At 45.0% G+C, this 19,333-nt stretch overlaps 3 protein-coding genes across 4 annotated transcripts in view; all 3 read right to left on the reverse strand.

Annotated features, from left to right (window-relative positions):
* The window catches only part of LOC115103286 (serine/threonine-protein kinase N2-like), a 41,569-nt gene extending 39,690 nt beyond the window's left edge, over nt 1-1,879 (reverse strand). The window contains exon 1 of the mRNA XM_029624133.2: nt 1,495-1,879. Coding sequence (XP_029479993.1) covers nt 1,495-1,515 — 21 coding nt within the window. The 5' untranslated portion in view covers nt 1,516-1,879. The remainder of the gene's footprint in view (nt 1-1,494) is intronic.
* A 5,107-nt stretch (nt 1,880-6,986) lies between these two features.
* LOC135563117 (variant surface antigen E-like) lies at nt 6,987-8,650 on the reverse strand. Its single transcript, XM_065006090.1, has 2 exons — nt 8,572-8,650; nt 6,987-7,609 (listed from the first exon to the last, which is right to left on the reverse strand). Exons 1-2 carry the CDS (start codon nt 8,648-8,650, stop codon nt 6,987-6,989), a joined length of 702 nt encoding a protein of 233 aa, XP_064862162.1.
* The window catches only part of LOC115103287 (heparan sulfate 2-O-sulfotransferase 1), a 28,347-nt gene continuing 16,698 nt past the window's right edge, over nt 7,685-19,333 (reverse strand). Inside the window, exons 1-7 of one of the 2 annotated variants that reach the window (XM_029624135.2) lie at nt 17,997-18,129; nt 14,346-14,590; nt 13,880-13,965; nt 12,575-12,713; nt 12,267-12,364; nt 11,763-11,920; nt 7,685-9,104 (exon numbers count right to left, since the gene is read on the reverse strand). In XM_029624135.2, coding sequence (XP_029479995.1) covers nt 8,878-9,104; nt 11,763-11,920; nt 12,267-12,364; nt 12,575-12,713; nt 13,880-13,965; nt 14,346-14,590; nt 17,997-18,042 — 999 coding nt within the window. In that variant the 5' untranslated portion in view covers nt 18,043-18,129 and the 3' untranslated portion in view covers nt 7,685-8,877. Of the gene's footprint in view, nt 9,105-11,762; nt 11,921-12,266; nt 12,365-12,574; nt 12,714-13,879; nt 13,966-14,345; nt 14,591-17,996; nt 18,130-19,333 lie in introns of those variants that run through there. The other variant, XM_029624134.2, reaches the window with a different exon arrangement.

The raw sequence follows: 19,333 nt of genomic DNA on the forward strand, positions 1-19,333 counted from the left end.
AAAAACTCATTCTGATTGACTGAACCTGTCTCCCAAGTGGGTGGGCCTATGCCCTCCCAGGCACATCCATTGCTGCACCCCTGCCCAGTTGTCAAATCCATAGATTAGAGCCGAATGAATTGATTTAAATTGACTGATTTCCTTTTATGAACTGTAACTCATTCAATTCTTTGAAATTGTTGCATGTTGCGTTTGTATTTTTGTTCAGTATAATTACAGCCCTGGTCAGTTCAACTGGACGTGTCACTCTTACATCACAGGCCAAGGGCAGTGATACCTAGGAACAGTATGTTTTGCCTGTTTTTCTTTGCAGAATTACAACACAAGACACAAACTACCGATGACCAAAAGGTTATGGGCAATAACACCACTTCGTCACTCCTATACATGCACTAGTCCTTTGTCTAGTCGTCAACAGCAACATAATCAATTTGACAAATACCAGATATAGTCTTCCACTCACTGTCCAAACAATCTCAGCGATCACCCAACAAACACAAGAGTCTTGTGAAACGATGTCTGCAAAAAGACAAGTCTGAATTCATGAGTGAGGCTGAGTGTGTACAAATAAGGTTCCAGAGAGTGACCTACCTCTAATCTAATCACTGAAACTGCAAACAAAGGCAATATGTTCACAGGTTAGTGTCCTCGAATACAGAAGTTTGAGAGAGAAAAAAAATGTAGCTACATGTTCTGCATGATACAAAGTTATGGTCAGATCACATAATTATGCGTCCACGCTACATTGTTGTTCGATAGCCTTTTTTCTCTCCCCAATATAAAAATGACCAGATTTGACAGCTGACGTCACCCCAGAGTCAGCAGTGACCAAACCTTTTTTCGGAGTCATTTGTTGCGGTTGAGGTTAAGGAAAAAACTTCACATGATGTGAAGTTTCAAAATGTAATATCATTACAGTTGCCATTTTCAAACTCAATCATGTATCAGGGAATACTCAACCTTTTGGAATTGAAAATTATTATACTTGCATGTCTTGGAACATTTTCAACTAACTTAGTACAAGTATTATAGCCTAGTAAAACATGTTTTTCTTTTAATAAACACATTTGGGCTTTAACACGCGCCCACTTGACTGGGTCACTGTTTACAAAGGACCTTAAAATGGAAAATGTTTTTCCATGCGTTCGAAACTAAGCTATTTTTCTTCCAAAACGCTGAACATTTTACTATCAGTCGATATTCAATTGATTTTTGTGTCATTAAAATATACAACCGATTAATTCAGTTCAGCTGGTGGGCGCTCAATTGCAAAATTACACAAAACTTTTGATATTTTGATAATTGTTTTCCAGGCCTCAATCTATAATTCCCAATCCTTCTGAAGAGGGGGACAAAATAGCTAAGAAAAATATTAACCTCAAAATATTTGAATCCACTGCAAATGGTATATAGAATAAAGTTATTTACCAACTTGGAAAGCGCACTTTACAATAACTTTACGCATGTATTGCAACAGTTGTCAACTTTTCATACCTGCACGGAATCGGCGGCCATCTTGGCTTTTGACTTTGAATCAATCTGTACGGAGACAGGGGAGGTGGAACTCCAAAAACAGCCTTGTTTTAAGTTTCCCTCTCGTGCGTCAAAAATAACCTATTCAGTGACCAAACCATAGGTCATATTGGAAATACTTGACTTTCCATGGCTTTCCTTGAGTCCTTGCGTCTTTTCTCGCTGAGGGAAGAAAAGTTGTTCTGTAGTCCACATATATGAAGCAGCAAAATAAATAAATGTCCCACTGCTTTCACTTTGGGAGCGAAAGGCTGTGGTTTGTGTGGAAACACATCAGCGTCCGCCCATAGGAGCTATGCACCAACTCAACCCAGAGCCCATTCTCTCAGCCAGATTCTATTCACACTCTCTCACGTGATCATAAACTTCTCACACGCACGAGCATCGCACTCTCCTGTTAGAAATCATGTTTACACAATATATTAGCGTGTGGTAATTCTAGAAGTGCACTAAAATGATGAAGATTATGAGCTGGATACTACTTGTTCCAGGTTATCCTATAGTTGAAACTTAGTGGTATAAATGATTTAAGTAGAAATACTTTAAAGTACTTCCTTAAGTAGTTTTTTGGTGTATCTGTATTTTACTATTTATATTTTTAACTACTTTTACTTTTACTCCACTACATTCCTAAAGAAAATGATGTACTTTTTACTCCTTACATTTTCCCTGACACCCAAAATTACTTGTTATATTTTGAATGCTTAGCAGGTCAGGGAAATTGTCTAATTCACGCACTTATCATGAGAACATCCCTGGTCATCCCTACTGCCTCTGTCCTGGCACTCACTAAACACAAATTCTTTGTTTCTAAATTATGTCTGACTGTTGAAGTGTGCCCCTGGCTATAAGTAAATTTAAAAAATACAAGGAAATCGTTCGTGCTTGGTTGCTTAATATAAGGAATCTGAGTTGATTTATACTTTTACTTTTATATTTTAGCTATTACATTTACTTTTGAAACTTAAGTATATTTAAAACCAAATACTTTTATTTGGCATGGGTCCCCAGATCCTCAAAAAGTTATTCAGCTGCACCATCGAGAGCATCCTGACCGGTTGCATCACCGCCTGGTCATCCCCGCTATGGCAACTGCTCAGCATCTGACCGTAAGGCGCTACAGAGGGTAGTGCGGCCAAGATTCCTGCCATCCAGGACCTATATAATAGGTGGTGTCAGAGGAAAGCCCATAAAATTGTTAGAGACTCCAGTCAACCAAGTCATAGACTGTTTTCTCTGCTACCGCACGGCAAGCGGTGCCAGAGGACCAAGAATAGGACCAAAAGGCTCCTTAACAGCTTCTACCCCCAAGCCATAAGACTGAACAATTCATCAAATGGCCACCGGACTATTACATTGACCCCCCCCCCCCTCCCCCTCCATTTATTTAGTAAACTGCTGCTACTCGCTGTTTATTATCTATGCATAGTCACGTCACCCCTACCTACATGTACAAATTACCTGAACTAACTTGCACATTGAAAAGTTGAAGTTACATCAGACCTCTCTCAGTCTCATAGATGACACTGTAGACTAGAGCCTTCATTACAGGTCCTGGATCAATTTGGTCATTTCACAAATGACAAGAGAGAGCACACTATTTAATCTCATGAAGCAGGCCCCAGATCAGTCTGGGAAGTTGCACAAAGGGAGAAAGCATAATGGCACTCAACAGGGGTGTTTCCATTCTGCTGATTCTGTTGCAAAACATTTCTTAAACTGAAGCAAGCAGAACAAGACGGGGAGGGGTTTACCTGAATTTGTCCAAGAGAACTCCAAACAGTTGCAAAATGTTCCATGGTGAAACAGAATTGGTGGAATTAATACACCCCAGGGCATTACCTGTTGAGACAGTTATGGGAAAAAAAGACAAATAACTCTTAGAAATAAAGATGTTAACTAGAACCGTAAAAGGTTCCAGGCAGAACCTTTCCACCCTACGAAGAACCATCAAAGAACCTTTTACGAAAGAAAAGGGGGTTCTACAAGAATTCCATCCGGCTTAATTGTGGCTTAGACAGAGGGTAGGGCAACCCTTTTTATTGTGTCACATTGGCAAATCCAGGAATCTGTTGTAGGCGACCTAACGATGGGATTACTGGGAGATTGGTTCAGTAACTGATGACTAGCATAAGATTACCTGAGCCTGGCTGGGTAGAGTTTAGTGGCACGCTCGGCCAGGCTGGGTAGAGTTTAGTGGCACACTGGGCCAGGCTGGGTAGAGTTTAGTGGCACGCTGGGCCAGGCTGGGTAGAGTTTAGTGGAACCTTGGGCCAGGCTGGTTAGAGTTTAGTGGAACCCTGGGCCAGGCTGGGTAGAGTTTAGAGGAACCTTGGGCCAGGCTGGGTAGAGTTTAGTGGAACCCTGGGCCAGGCTGGGTAGAGTTTAGTGGAACCTTGGGCCAGGCTGGGTAGAGTTTAGTGGCACGCTGGGCCAGTCTGGGTAGAGTTTAGTGGAACCCTGGGCCAGGCTGGGTAGAGTTTAGTGGAACCCTGGGCCAGGCTGGGTAGAGTTTAGTGGAACCCTGGGCCAGGCTGGGTAGAGTTTAGTGGAACCCTGGGCCAGGCTGGGTAGAGTTTAGTGGCACGCTGGGCCAGGCTGGGTAGAGTTTAGTGGAACCCTGGCCCAGGCTGGGTAGAGTTTAGTGGCACGCTGGGCCAGGCTGGGTAGAGTTTAGTGGAACCCTGGCCCAGGCTGGGTAGAGTTTAGTGGCACGCTGGGCCAGGCTGGGTAGAGTTTAGTGGAACCCTGGGCCAGGCTGGGTAGAGTTTTGTGGCACGCTGCTTCAACCATAGAAACATGATTAATTATATGGTTTCAACAGTGTGCACCAGCAGCCCTGGGTTGGAGCCATTATTTTTCCTAGTTTGAAAACCCCTGTGTCTCGATTATGGATTTCAACCATGGATTTCATTTGATTTTATTTATTTTTTACGTATTTTGACATATAGATATTTGATCTTCATTGCAACACTATTGACAAATAAAGGTAACCTACTTTAACATAACAACACTGAACAAATATATTTGCAATCATCTATTCAACAAAAATCAACAGAAATGCAATTTCCTTGTGCAGAAAAAAACAAGTACACCCCTAGCATGAAATAGCGTCATGTAGGCATTTCTTGTAACTGTCTATCAGCCTCTTCCATCGACTGGGAGGAATTTTTGGTCACTGTTCCTTACAGAATTGCTTTAACTGTGTGATGTTTGAGGGATTTATTGCATTACAGACCGCTTCTAGTCCCCCCACAGCATTTCAATAGGATTGAGATCTGGGCTTTGATTCGGCCATTCCATAACCCTCCATTTCTTATTTTTGAGCCATTCAATTAAGGATTTGCTGGAGTGTTTTGGATCAATTGTCCTATTGCAAGATACATTTTCGGTTCAGCTTCAGCCTTTTGACAGATGGCCTCACATTCTCCTCAAGTATTCTCTGGTACAATGTGAATTGATGGGTGACTCAATGATGGCAAGTTGGCCAGACCCTGAAGCAGCATAGCAGCCCTAAACCATAATGCCCCCTCCACCATGCTTTATGGTTGGTATAAGGTTCTTCTGTTCAAAGGCAGTGTTTTGTTTTCGCCAAACATGACGCCTGGCATTGCGCCCAAACAACTCCACCATTGACTTGTCTGTCCAGAGCACATTGTTCCAGTAGTCTTGTTCTTCACCCAGGTGCTGTCTGGTAAACTTCAGTCGTCCATTTCTATCATTTTTTTGAAAGCCGAGGCTTCTTCCTTCCTGACCTCCCATGTAGGCCAAGTTTGTGCAGTCTCTTTCTGACAGTTGACTCATGCACTTCGACATTGATTGTTGCAAGATGCCTGTAGATCCCTTGATGTTGCCCTGGGGTTCTTAGAGACTTCTTTGAGCATCTTTTGGTCGGCTCTTGGGCTGAATTTGGTGGGACGGCCTGTCCTGGATAGATTGCCAGTGGTCTGGAATTTTCTCCATTTGTAGATGATCTGTCGGAAGGTGGAATGATTGACTTCAAATTGCTTGGAACAGGCTTTGTAACTCCTCCCAGACTCTAGTCATCAACCATCTTTCTTCAGGGGGGCTTAGGAGAGAGCTCTTTTGATCTTGGCCTATTTATTTATGTATTTAATTAGGCAAGTCTATCACATACCTGTATGGTTAAGACCAACCCAGACCACGTTTCTGCTCTTTATGTACCCTCCAAGTTACTCTGATGGGGTTCTAATCATTTGCACCTGTTTTGGTGCACTGGGTTCTAATTTTAACCATTTGATGGGATGATACATGAAGGGGTGTACTAACTTTTTCCACACACAGAAAATTGGATTTCTGTTTATTTGAATTGCAAAGTGTTATTTGTCACTGTTAAAATGTTCAATTAGGTTAACTCTATTTGTCAATGGTTTGAAATTAACATGAACTATCTATATGTCCAAATATATCAAAGACATACTTTTTTCACAGCACTGTACATACACAATTGCATGCATACCTCATAACACCATTGGCAGTTGCCAGCGATGGTATAGGGAGGGTTGGATCTGGTCTACACTAACAATACAAGTGTTGCAGTGGTGCAGTCATGACCTCAACCTATGGAACAAAGATTTGATTTGAGGCTAAAGCTATTTTGAATAGCTGGGGGGGGTTGGGGAAGCACCTAGCCTGATTCATTTCTTTAAACTTACAGTATCCAAGTGTTAATTTGCTGTTTCCATCACACATACCACATCACCATGGACTGGATAATGTCTCTCGTAGATGTCTTCACTCCAGGCAGAGTGAAGAAACGATAGCGAATGAGCTCCCTCTACAGTATGCAGCAAGAACAGCAGCCTTTAACATTTTCATCGATCAATGTACTAATGAAGAATGACATTAAAAGCACTCAGTCATGGGCATTTCAGTTTTTAAATGTGTGTGTGATATATATATATATATATATATATATATATAAACAATAAAAACATGAGAACGACAGAATAACAAAAACATTGTGTGGTTGACATTCCAGCAGATAAATCTGTAACAGAGAGAGGGAGAGAATGTTTTGGGGTGTCTAGGGAGGAATATACAATATGCCATGTAACAAAAACTACAATACTTTCTGTTTAACAGACCTTAAAAAGGGACGCTTCACTACCTTTGAACCTCAAATATTCATGACCTCTAGCACCCAGTAACAGCGTTCTGTAGTAAAAAAAGAAAGAAAAGAAGATGACTCCTGATGTCACATGGTGAAGTGCCTCTTTAATGACATGAGAACACAAGCAATGTGTCTGACATGATCTCAATGTTTGGTTTTTACTGCCTGCCTACCATGCCAACATTACAACTCACCTCGGGGAGTCGACCTCTCTTTTACAGTCCCCTGTGAACAAAATCCCTTTGCTTTTAGTACTTCTGCTGCCTCAACGTCTGGGATGAGGCCTGATTAGTTGGGAAAGTAACTTCTTCAAATCAAATCAAACCACTGTTGTAGGCTGTTCTAGTGCTCCAGCACTGCAGTCACTGTTGCTGGGCTGTTCTAGTGCTCCAGCACTGCAGTCACTGTTGCTGGGCTGTTCTAGTGCTCCAGCACTGCAGTCACTGTTGCTGGGCTGTTCTAGTGCTCCAGCACTGCAGTCACTGTTGCTGGGCTGTTCTAGTGCTCCAGCACTGCAGTCACTGTTGCTGGGCTGTTCTAGTGCTCCAGCACTGCAGTCACTGTTGCTGGGCTGTTCTAGTGCTCCAGCACTGCAGTCACTGTTGCTGGGCTGTTCTAGTGCTCCGGCACTGCAGTCACTGTTGCTGGGCTGTTCTAGTGCTCCGGCACTGCAGTCACTGTTGCTGGGCTGTTCTAGTGCTCCAGCACTGCAGTCACTGTTGCTGGGCTGTTCTAGTGCTCCAGCACTGCAGTCACTGTTGCTGCTGGCTCCAGCACTGCAGTCACTGTTGCTGGGCTGTTCTAGTGCTCCAGCACTGCAGTCACTGTTGCTGGGCTGTTCTAGTGCTCCAGTACTGCAGTCACTGTTGCTGGGCTGTTCTAATGCTCCAGCACTGCAGTCACTGTTGATGGGCTGAGTCACAGAGATGATCTGATCAGTGTCTGTGTTAGCAGGCCATCAATAGATTCACCGAAATTGGCATTAGCAGTGTCAGCAGTTAGCAGTGCACGCATGGGTTAGGTTAGGTTATAGTCTTACATAATAACCACACATTTAATGAAAATGGGTTGCAAGTTATGATCCTAAGGGGAATAGCAAAATAGCATCTAAATTCAGTCATCAAATATCATGTCAAGAAATTCAGCAAGTTCATGAGTTTAAAGCAGTAAAACAACAGTTTTGGGAGATCTTTGGGTTATGACAGTAAAAGCACAAAAATTAAATGGTCTCTTGCCAATATAGAGAAAATAACAAAAGTCGAGAGAAAAATCTATAAATGTCTCATTAACTAAATGTGTTATACCAGAGCTGAAATAAGGTATTAATAGTAAGTCCTCTTGATATAGAATAACTGTTTGATCCAGATTGAAATTAGTATTATGTACAGCAGCTAAATGGTCGGTTGTCTGTCTTCTTCCACAGTTTAATTAAATCATGTGCAAATACTTCACATTCCTCCTAGCAATATTCCAACCGGGTGAAAGAGTCAGAAAACAACTAAATAAGTATAGTATAGTATCAAACACTGAATAGTAGTACCACAGTCGTGAACAGGGTGCATCCGTCACTCAAGTCTATAGAGGTCACAGGATTTAGATTTTGGAAAAATGTCTGCAGTTCATATAGGTAAACTCCAAGATAACATAGTAGTCAACTTTTAAGTTATTAGTGGGAGGGTTACAACATAAAAAATTACACCCTCTTAACGTATAAAACTGGGTCAACAATGTTCCCATAGACGATGATAGTAAAGTAGAATAAACCACAAAAACGAAACCAAACAGAACACGGCCAATAAAACCCCTCCCCCTGGACGGAAAATATAAATCATGTGATCAGAAGAAAGAGAACATGGGCAGCTGCCAAGTAGACTCGTCTCCTGTCATGTGTCCGTCGGGCATACCACTCCTGTGACCTTTCACCTGGAAGTATAAAGGGAGTCCTGGACCTGGGATGCTGGTGGGAACATGACCTATTGGCATGATCTCGCACCAGGAAGAGGCCACTTCCTAGTTCTGTCGGCTACTATGGAGACGAGGAGGAGGAGTCAGTTAGTTAAGTGGGCGACATTCAGAAACTGCTGACTAACGTCCAACACAGACAGTTCCACAGACCCACTGATTATATTAGTCTTCCTCTTCTCCTCTGTCCAGTGTATGTGACTACGGGATGAAGCCTAGATGAAGGGTCCATCTTCCATGTGCATTAGTTAGTTTGTTTTGGGGTAGATCTTCTCGTAGAAGAAGTTCTGGGCCAGGAGGTAGAGTTCCCCGTCCTTCTCCCGGACGGCGTGAGCCCGGACAAACTGGAACTGCTCCAGGGCAAACTCGTAGAACTCGTTCTCCATCTTCCAGATGGCCGACTGCTGCAGCTTGGCGATGGACTCCTTGGTCGGCGGCTTCTTCTCACTCGTCTTCCTCAGATGGGATTTCTTCCCTGTGGGGGAAGGGGCATATGGCATCACTACCAATCCAGGTGGCCCTTGGATTTTTGTTTAGTTAAAAATGGTATATTAAAAAAAAAGATCTAATGTAATAAATGTAGAGGCACTTGCATATTTATTTTTAGAGCTGTTAAAAAGGTGAGAATTGCTCAGGGGAATAACAAGAGAAAATGTTGTTTTGTTTGCACAGCAAATCACCTCTCATGTGCAAAGGTACAGTTAAGTGCACGTTCAGAAATAGGTACGTAATCATTCCACATACGATTTACAAAGACTCAAAATACATATTAATCTATTTGAGTATGCTGACACTAACTTTTCTTTAAAAAGCTTTAAAAAGACAGAAAACAAAGAAATCAATTTCTGCTTAGTTGACAAAGTAATGAATAAAGTCAATGTCAAAGGTCATGCTCAAACCTTCTCCAACCTATCTCCTGATTCTGCCTCCTCAACCCTCCTCTCCTCCCTTTCTGCATCCCTTGATTCTCTATGTCCCCTATCCTCCAGGCCGGCTCGGTCCTCCCCTCCCGCTCCGTGGCTCGACGACTCATTGCGAGCTCACAGAACAGGGCTCCGGGCAGCCGAGCGGAAATGGAGGAAAACTCGCCTCCCTGCGGACCTGGCATCCTTTCACTCCCTCCTCTCTACATTTTCCTCTTCTGTCTCTGCTGCTAAAGCCACTTTCTACCACTCTAAATTCCAAGCATCTGCCTCTAACCCTAGGAAGCTCTTTGCCACCTTCTCCTCCCTCCTGAATCCTCCTCCCCCCCCCCCTCCTCCCTCTCTGCAGATGACTTCGTCAACCATTTTGAAAAGAAGGTCGACGACATCCGATCCTCGTTTGCTAAGTCAAACGACACCGCTGGTTCTGCTCACACTGCCCTACCCTGTGCTCTGACCTCTTTCTCCCTCTCTCTCCAGATGAAATCTCGCGTCTTGTGACGGCCGGCCGCCCAACAACCTGCCCGCTTGACCCTATTCCCTCCTCTCTTCTCCAGACCATTTCCGGAGACCTTCTCCCTTACCTCACCTCGCTCATCAACTCATCCCTGACCGCTGGCTACGTCCCTTCTGTCTTCAAGAGAGCGAGAGTTGCACCCCTTCTGAAAAAACCTACACTCGATCCCTCAGATGTCAACAACTACAGACCAGTATCCCTTCTTTCTTTTCTCTCCAAAACTCTTGAACGTGCCGTCCTTGGCCAGCTCTCCCGCTATCTCTCTCAGAATGACCTTCTTGATCCAAATCAGTCAGGTTTCAAGACTAGTCATTCAACTGAGACTGCTTTTCTCTGTATCACGGAGGCCGTCCGCACTGCTAAAGCTAACTCTCTCTCCTCTGCTCTCATCCTTCTAGACCTATCGGCTGCCTTCGATACTGTGAACCATCAGATCCTCCTCTCCACCCTCTCCGAGTTGGGCATCTCCGGCGCGGCCCACGCTTGATTGCGTCCTACCTGACAGGTCGCTCCTACCAGGTGGCGTGGCGAGAATCTGTCTCCTCACCACGCGCTCTCACCACTGGCGTCCCCAGGGCTCTGTTCTAGGCCCTCTCCTATTCTCGCTATACACCAAGTCACTTGGCTCTGTCATAACCTCACATGGTCTCTCCTATCATTGCTATGCAGACGACACACAATTAATCTTCTCCTTTCCCCCTTCTGATGACCAGGTGGCGAATCGCATCTCTGCATGTCTGGCAGACATATCAGTGTGGATGACGGATCACCACCTCAAGCTGAACCTCGGCAAGACGGAGCTGCTCTTCCTCCCGGGAAGGACTGCCCATTCCATGATCTCGCCATCACGGTTGACAACTCCATTGTGTCCTCCTCCCAGAGCGCTAAGAACCTTGGCGTGATCCTGGACAACACCCTGTCGTTCTCAACTAACATCAAGGCGGTGGCCCGTTCTTGTAGGTTCATGCTCTACAACATCCGCAGAGTACGACCCTGCCTCACACAGGAAGCAGCGCAGGTCCTAATCCAGGCACTTGTCATCTCCCGTCTGGATTACTGCAACTCGCTGTTGGCTGGGCTCCCTGCCTGTGCCATTAAACCCCTACAACTCATCCAGAACGCCGCAGCCCGTCTGGTGTTCAACCTTCCCAAGTTCTCTCACGTCACCCCGCTCCTCCGCTCTCTCCACTGGCTTCCAGTTGAAGCTCGCATCCGCTACAAGACCATGGTGCTTGCCTACGGAGCTGTGAGGGGAACGGCACCTCAGTACCTCCAGGCTCTGATCAGGCCCTACACCCAAACAAGGGCACTGCGTTCATCCACCTCTGGCCTGCTCGCCTCCCTACCACTGAGGAAGTACAGTTCCCGCGCAGCCCAGTCAAAACTGTTCGCTGCTCTGGCCCCCCAATGGTGGAACAAACTCCCTCACGACGCCAGGACAGCGGAGTCAATCACCACCTTCCGGAGACACCTGAAACCCCACCTCTTTCAGGAATACCTAGGATAGGATAAAGTAATCCTTCTCACCCCCCCCTTAAAATATTTAGATGCACTATTGTAAAGTGGCTGTTCCACTGGATGTCTTAAGGTGAACGCACCAATTTGTAAGTCGCTCTGGATAAGAGCGTCTGCTAAATGACTTAAATGTAATGTAAATATCTCAAGAGGCATGGTGGCGTCTCTGGTACAGTACCTGTTCTGTAGAGCTCTGTGGCACCCCTGAAGAAGCGTGGCAGCGCCGCCTCCAGCATCATAACAAAGTCCTCCAGTTCCTCTGTCACCCCCACCAGCAGGTACTCATTGACCAGGTTATACTTGGCCTGCTCCAGGGCCCAGTGACTGCCCACGTTCCTACAAGAGATGTCAATCAATCATGTTATCAATTAAATGCATTTATAAAGTTATTTTTTCATCACCTGTACATCAGATGTTGTTTAGATCGAGCAAAATAGGCTAGTCTCGCATTCTCAACAGATGAGCTAGAGAGAAGAGAATGATACATATCACAAGAGAGAAAAAGCTAATAAACGCCTCTAGAAAAGAAAGACATGCAATATAGCATGTAAGTTATATTTTAAAGGGGTTCATGTTTGGTGTTCATATACTACTGTTCATATATCAGCCCATTAAGAAGTGTGTAATGGGGTTATAGGTTAAGAATGCATGTTGTGGATGAAATGTAAGGAGGGGTACATACCAGCACTCAGAGTAGTGACCACAGAAGAAGGGGATCTGCAGCCACAGCTTTTCCGGGGCGCAGTCTGAGCCTCCCGCCGACACACACTCATCAAAGGTCTGAAACACATCCATGACAATCAAAGACAGAATTGCCTATGGAAGCTTGTTTTACTGTTCAAATACATTGTATATATAATAATAGTTTGCGGGATTTTTTCTCTCTCCCAGATTGTAGCTTTAGCGTAGGCATAATTTTAACAATATTTTACAGTTTTAATCACTAATACACTAGTTGGTACAAAATAATCAGGAGGATTGCAGACTGACCTTCTTATCCCCCTGTTTCCGGCGCCGCAGGCCGGGCCGGTAGTCGTCCCCAAAACGCAGGAAGTAGTAGTAGGACACCAGGCGCTCGATGGGGTCGCGGATCACATTGATGTAGATGGGCTTCTTCTTTACTCCAAACCTGTGTCAAAACAGAGAGCGAGTGTAAGAATAGATGGTATAATGAAATGCCACCCGCATGTTACGATGCGCCAGCCACACGTTACGATGATGCGCCAGCCACACGTTACGATGCACCACCAGCACGTTACGATGCACCACCAGCACGTTACGATGCGCCAGCCACACGTTACGATGCGCCAGCCACACGTTACGATACGCCAGCCACACGTTACGATACGCCAGCCACACGTTACGATACGCCAGCCACACGTTACGATGCGCCAGCCACACGTTACGATACGCCAGCCACACGTTACGATACGCCAGCCACACGTTACGATGCGCCAGCCACACATTACGATGCGCCAGCCACACGTTACGATGCGCCAGCCACACGTTACGATGCGCCAGCCACACGTTACGATGCGCCAGCCACACGTTACGATGCGCCAGCCACACGTTACGATGCGCCAGCCACACGTTACGATGCGCCAGCCACACATTACGATGCGCCAGCCACACGTTACGATACGCCACCAGCACGTTATGCATATCACAAAGATCATGTGTCATTAAATCGAAGGTGATCTATGAATAAACAAGATGTGAATCTGGGCCCTGTTCAATAGGACCTGGATCAAAAGAGAGAGATAAGAATACAGTACATTTGATTTAACCTAGAGAGATCCTTTAATGACATTATATCAAGATGTGAATCTGGGCCCTGTCCAATAGGGCAGTGTTGCAGATGTGAATCTGGGCCCTGTCCAATAGGACAGTGTTGCAGATGTGAATCTGGGCCCTGTCCAATAGGACAGTGTTGCAGATGTGAATCTGGGCCCTGTCCAATAGGACAGTGTTGCAGATGTGAATCTGGGCCCTGTCCAATAGGACAGTGTTGCAGATGTGAATCTGGGCCCTGTCCAATAGGACAGTGTTGCAGATGTGAATCTGGGCCCTGTCCAATAGGACAGTGTTGCAGATGTAAAGCTTCAACCTGCCATGACAGGTTCATTTTCACATGATTTAAAGACATATCCCTTCTATAGAGAGTTGCATTCTATCTGTTCTGAATGTTGCACTCTAATGTTGTATTAATGTAGTACTCTATAAGACCACAAGGGGGAGACAGCAGCAAAAGTCCATCTGGTAAGATGTGTTCTGCAGTGGAGAGGGGGCACTCACTTTGTAAAGTCCAGGAAAGAAACGTGACCGTGGTAGAACGCCGGCTTCATCTCCCTCCACTCTGTCACGTTTTTCACAAACCGCACCTGAGCAGATAGACAAGACAATTGATACATGATATGTGCCAATGCAATCCCTTCTTCAATATCACCCTCCCACTTTCCCCCCTCCCACTCGCTATCTCTCCCTGTCTCTCCGTCTCTCGCCCTCTTCCACAGAGGTCAAACATTGCCACATTAGTGTGCGATCAGTGACGGCTGGTGTGACATTAAAACTGGCTCATTTTAATGGCTGGAATGGAAGAAACCCATTGTTTGATATCTTTATATTCATTCCATTCCAGCCATTTCAATGAGCCTGTCCTACAATTTCTCCACCCACCAGCCTCCACTGTGTGCAACATTTTCTCTAATCAGCTACGAGTGCCATTGACCATTGAGATTTGCCTCTGGCCTCACCCTCTCACCTGGTCCTGCATGGACATGACCGGGTTGTTCTTGGTGGTGTTGATGTGCAACACGTGGTAGTGGTTCTTGCCACACAGGTCGTAGGCGATGTTGGTGAAGGAGGTACTGGCCGTCTTGGGCACGCGGTTGTAGATAACCACCACGTCCTCGCTGTCGGCCACCGAGGGGGCCTCCCGCTCCCGTAGGCCATCCTGTGTGTGCCGCTGCTCGATCTCACGCACCTCGTGCCTCGCGATGGCCCGCTCTGTACAGAGGAAGAGGAGGAAGAGGAGTTAAAGGGATAGTTCACCCACATGAGGACCTATATTCTGTTAGCAACAGTGTGCTAACAGTGGTCTTACCGCTTCCATTGTCTCAGGCTCAACTACGCCAATACCACACAGTGGCAAATAAACCCGACATATCTTGGGTATATACTGTAAATAGGCCACTTTATATCTATAAAATGGGGTGCACTTGTAACTTAGGCAAACTATCCTTTTACCAGACTTCTGAACATAATATAAAGAACAGAAAAAAATGAACGATCACCAAATTGCCTGAGATTACATTACATTGTATGAATAATACTCCAAAGCTTCTTTATACCTGTCAAACAGAGTGAAGTGACACTGTGTACTGGCCTTTGGGGTGCGCTCGGTGTGGGGTTTGACCATTCATTTAGATCCCTCATGTCTTACTCACTGTTAAACAGAGTGAAGTGACACTGTGTACTGGCCTTTGGGGTGCGCTCGGTGTGGGGTTTGACCATTCATTTAGATCCCTCATGTCTTACTCACTGTTAAACAGAGTGAAGTGACACTGTGTACTGGCCTTTGGGGTGCGCTCGGTGTGGGGTTTGACCATTCATTTAGATCCCTCATGTCTTACTCACTGTTAAACAGAGTGAAGTGACACTGTGTACTGGCCTTTGGGGTGCGCTCGGTGTGGGGTTTGACCATTCATTTAGATCCCTCATGTCTTACTCACTGTTAAACAGATTCACCGGTACTTTTGAATACTTTTTAGCCAGTCGTTTTAAAAGTAGAGCTCACGAGCCAAAAGTGGTCCCCAACCACATCATTGTTCCCTCTCTTGCTATAGTGTCTGCATCTTGCTAGCAGTCACTCAAATGGGTAGGAGCTGAAGCCCATTGTCTAGAGCTCATGGTCAAATTGGTTGCAATCAATTAGCTTAGTTCCTCAGTGTTCAAATAATCTTTCATGAAAATAACATTTCAGGAATGCTAATCTTATGTTTCTAACTACAGAAAATATTTCAGAACAAATCGGAGATGGTGGGTGTCGGACTCCACTTTCTTGTAGTTTTTGGAGGTGGAGTCCTTTGTATCACACCACAGCTTGGAGTCTGTCCCTGTTATATCTCACCTCTGTGTAACTTAACAGATGTGTCTGAGTATGCATGGCCTAAATTACTCTCCTCTTTCTGGGAATGGGAATAGAGAACCATGTCCTCTCTATATATCATTTAAATTTGAGTCATTTAGCAACTTACAGGGGCAATTTGGGTTAAGTGCCTTGCTCAAGGCCACATTGACAGATTTTTCACCTAAACGACTTGGGGATTCGAACCAGCGACTTTTAGGTTACTGGCCCAAAGCTCTTAAACACTAGGCTACCTGCTGACCTTACAGTAGCTGTATCAGATAGAAATGTATGTGACTAACTGTGAATAAACAGACAACGCTGTAGGCCTGAGCCATTTCCGTTTGGCTTTCCTATCCCAGGTCTAAATCAGTCTCAGATTGACTAGTGGTGACATTGGCTCAGATCTGTGCTGGAACAGATCAACACTCCAGCATCGAATACTTATGGGAATGCCATGCCATGCCAGGTCATGCCTAGCCGTGCTGGCAGCTGGTACAGAGAATAAGGTGTCATCTGTGATCACACTACACTCCCAACCCCCAAACCCCCTTTGCCATCCCCACATACACCACACCATACCCCCCCCCCCTTTTTACACCCTCCCAGGCAGCTGCTAATGTCCCACTGATCAAAGCTAGCGCTAACCAACCGTGCTAGCAACTGGTGCTAGCCACGATACTGGGCTGTGACAGGTGGCAGTCTATGGTAAATATGGTCATAAGTAACACCCAGAATGTATAGCTAGGAGAGACATCTATCCACACGTCACCTAAAGCACAAAGCCATAAAAGAGCAGTTATCATTTTCATATCAGTACGAGTGTTGATCTAGGATCGGTTTCACCTTTTAGATCATAATGAATTAGATTTTATGGACAGTTGGAGACCTGTTCCTAGATCAGCACTCCCACTCAGATGCTAAGGCTGCGTTTAGACAGCCAGCCAAATTCAGATTTTTTTTCACCAATTGGTATTTTGATCAAACAGATCAGCTCCGAAAATGATCCCAAAAATTGGGCTGCCAGTCTAAACGCAGCCTTATGTGAAGCCCAGATCTCTAGGCCTAGACCGTAGCGTATTCCCACAGAGCGTCCTAACATTGGAGACAGTAGTCACAGTCTGTAACAACTGAATCAGAATCAGCACTCCCTAGCCCTAAAACATAATGAGCTGAACTTAAACAGGCCCCAAGCCACTAGTTCAGGGCATTGTGTTCAGTGCCAAAAATTAAAAGGGAGGTACAGTTTATTGTAGTCCATTGTGTTGAACAAGCTTAGCTAAAACCCCACTGTGTCCAAGCAGAGGGCGCCACACACACACACACTTAAGCTAATGGTCGAGTCTGAGGTCATTTAATTAGTGGACAAAGACCCGCTCTGTATTGATGAATCACTCTGGCCACACAGTGTGCTTCCATTCAGTCACCATTTCCGTTGGTTCCCCCCTCGCCATTTCCAGCTAATTATGATCTATGGTGGAACTGGCAACACAGTCTTAAACACTACAACAACTAAGCCGATGCTCATTGTTCTGAATACATATTCTAGAACGCCACCCGAGATAGAAATATTTACTAAAACAATTTCACGCTAGATTAGAATTGCCCATTTCCAATCATCATTCGTCTTCGGCGGGAAATCCGTGAATATGACAGTTTGTCGTGTGTTATGGTGTCTCATACGATCTTATGGGATAATAAAAACAGGGGAGAATATGATCCCTTCTCCAGGCAGCTCATACATCCATCATACTCCGCAGCTCTTCATCCCTGAGCGGGTTAGCCTCTCGAGCACAAGCCTAGGCTGAGGGGTAATAGAGAGCCTGAGAGTTAGAAGCCTTGTATGGTTCTGCTTCAGTAGCGCTGGATTGCAAAATCAATGGAGTACGACAGGGAGGAGATCTAGGTTGCTGCTGGAAAAAAATAAAAATATGAAGTGGTATTTTTTATTTATTTAAATACAGTAAGCTTTGATGTGGCCTGTGGCACCTGCAATATTTGTTTACCAGAGTGCAAACACAGCCAGGTGGTAATAGGAGTGTGTGATTAGTAATTTCAAGCATATTGTACAAGAGACCCTTGGGCTAGCCTTTCACAGCTGCAGGAACAGGCGATTCAAAAGAAGCCTGTTCAACTAAATGCTTCATCAACGACTGTACAGAACTACTGTTTCAAACTAATGTATGACAGACACCTTATCACAATCTTGCAGTGTTTGCAAATAAATGACGGAGGCACCATGAGTTACAATTTAATTCCTTAAGTGCCCTTTTTAGGACAGATTACCGTAGCTGGGGGGGGTTCCTGGCTTGGAGACAACTGCTGCATTCATGGCCCATGAAAGCTCTCATTCACGTCTAGCCTGGCGGCTAAGGTGTAGACAGCTGGGAGAGAGACGGCTGGGCCGAGCCCGGTGAAGACACAAGGCAGGAAATGAGAAACGACACTTGGATGGTTAGTACAGTTTAGCTCAAGCAAGTGGAGATATTTCGCTGGCATCAACAGAGGTGCTGTGGAAACTGAATAACTAAGCACTCACATGCTCTATTTCCACATGCCAATATACATCTGTGTGTGGAAGCAGCCCATTTCTAACAGGCAAGGTATCTTGTTAAGTAGCCTATTTTCCTCATGGGAGAAAACACAAGCCTATATGGTCAGTGAAACCAGACCAGACCATCTTGTCAGCAGACAAAACATGCCCTCTGCAGTCAGTTTTTAGGGAGGTTCTTGCTTGTACTGACTAGAACCTTATTACAGCATCAATACGAGTATCACAATAGAGTGCCACTGGTCACGCCCCATGGTAGTGGACCTGACCAATGGCACGGTTTTAGAAGCCGTCTTGGCTGAAGAGACAAAATGTTGGGGTTTTAAAATAAAATTTCCTGCAATTCTACACATTTTGCCATGGCTTTTCCCAGTGGTCACCAACCGGTCGAGATCGACTGGTGCATCTTCTAGGCACTCCTAGTCGATCACCAAAATGTCTGTAGAAAAGCAAACTATAAAGTCTCCTTGATTTTTTATTTGACTTTGCACTTTCGCCCGGAAGGTGCACTTGATTCAGAAGCCCTGCGCCGGGTAGGCAAAGTGTTCCCATTTTTAACCATTTCATTTGTTTGAAGGGACAAACTCCACCTACCCGGCGGACCAGGAGAGCTGTAGTTAAATCAAGTGCGCCTACTGCGCTGGCCAATCGGATGGCTCCAATCACCATGCCTATAGCTTCCAAGAACCCACAGTTGGATACTAGCCTGCACGAGATTTCACAACTTTTAAACTATGACCAGAGAGAAACTGCCAAAGAAAAAAAGCATAGAGCTGCTGTATTTATGAGTGAGTTATTTGTTTTTATTCAGCACTGTCAACACTTTCACAAAGCATAACACTCCCCTCTCACTACCTCTTCTTGCACCGCAGCTGCAAATAATTAGTAGCCAAGTGTATCGATAGGCTTGCGAATTAATTTCAATTTATGCAAAGCTGTGCATCGCAAGTGATACACCAACTGATATATTCTGTTATCAAAGCTCATTGTGAAATATAATATGGTCTTAGCAGAACAATATTAGCAGGCCAAGCACAAAGCCAATATGCTGTGACAAAAAAAAAAGTTTATT

Source organism: Oncorhynchus nerka, linkage group LG20, assembly GCF_034236695.1.
Source record: "Oncorhynchus nerka isolate Pitt River linkage group LG20, Oner_Uvic_2.0, whole genome shotgun sequence".
NCBI lineage: Eukaryota > Metazoa > Chordata > Actinopteri > Salmoniformes > Salmonidae > Oncorhynchus > Oncorhynchus nerka.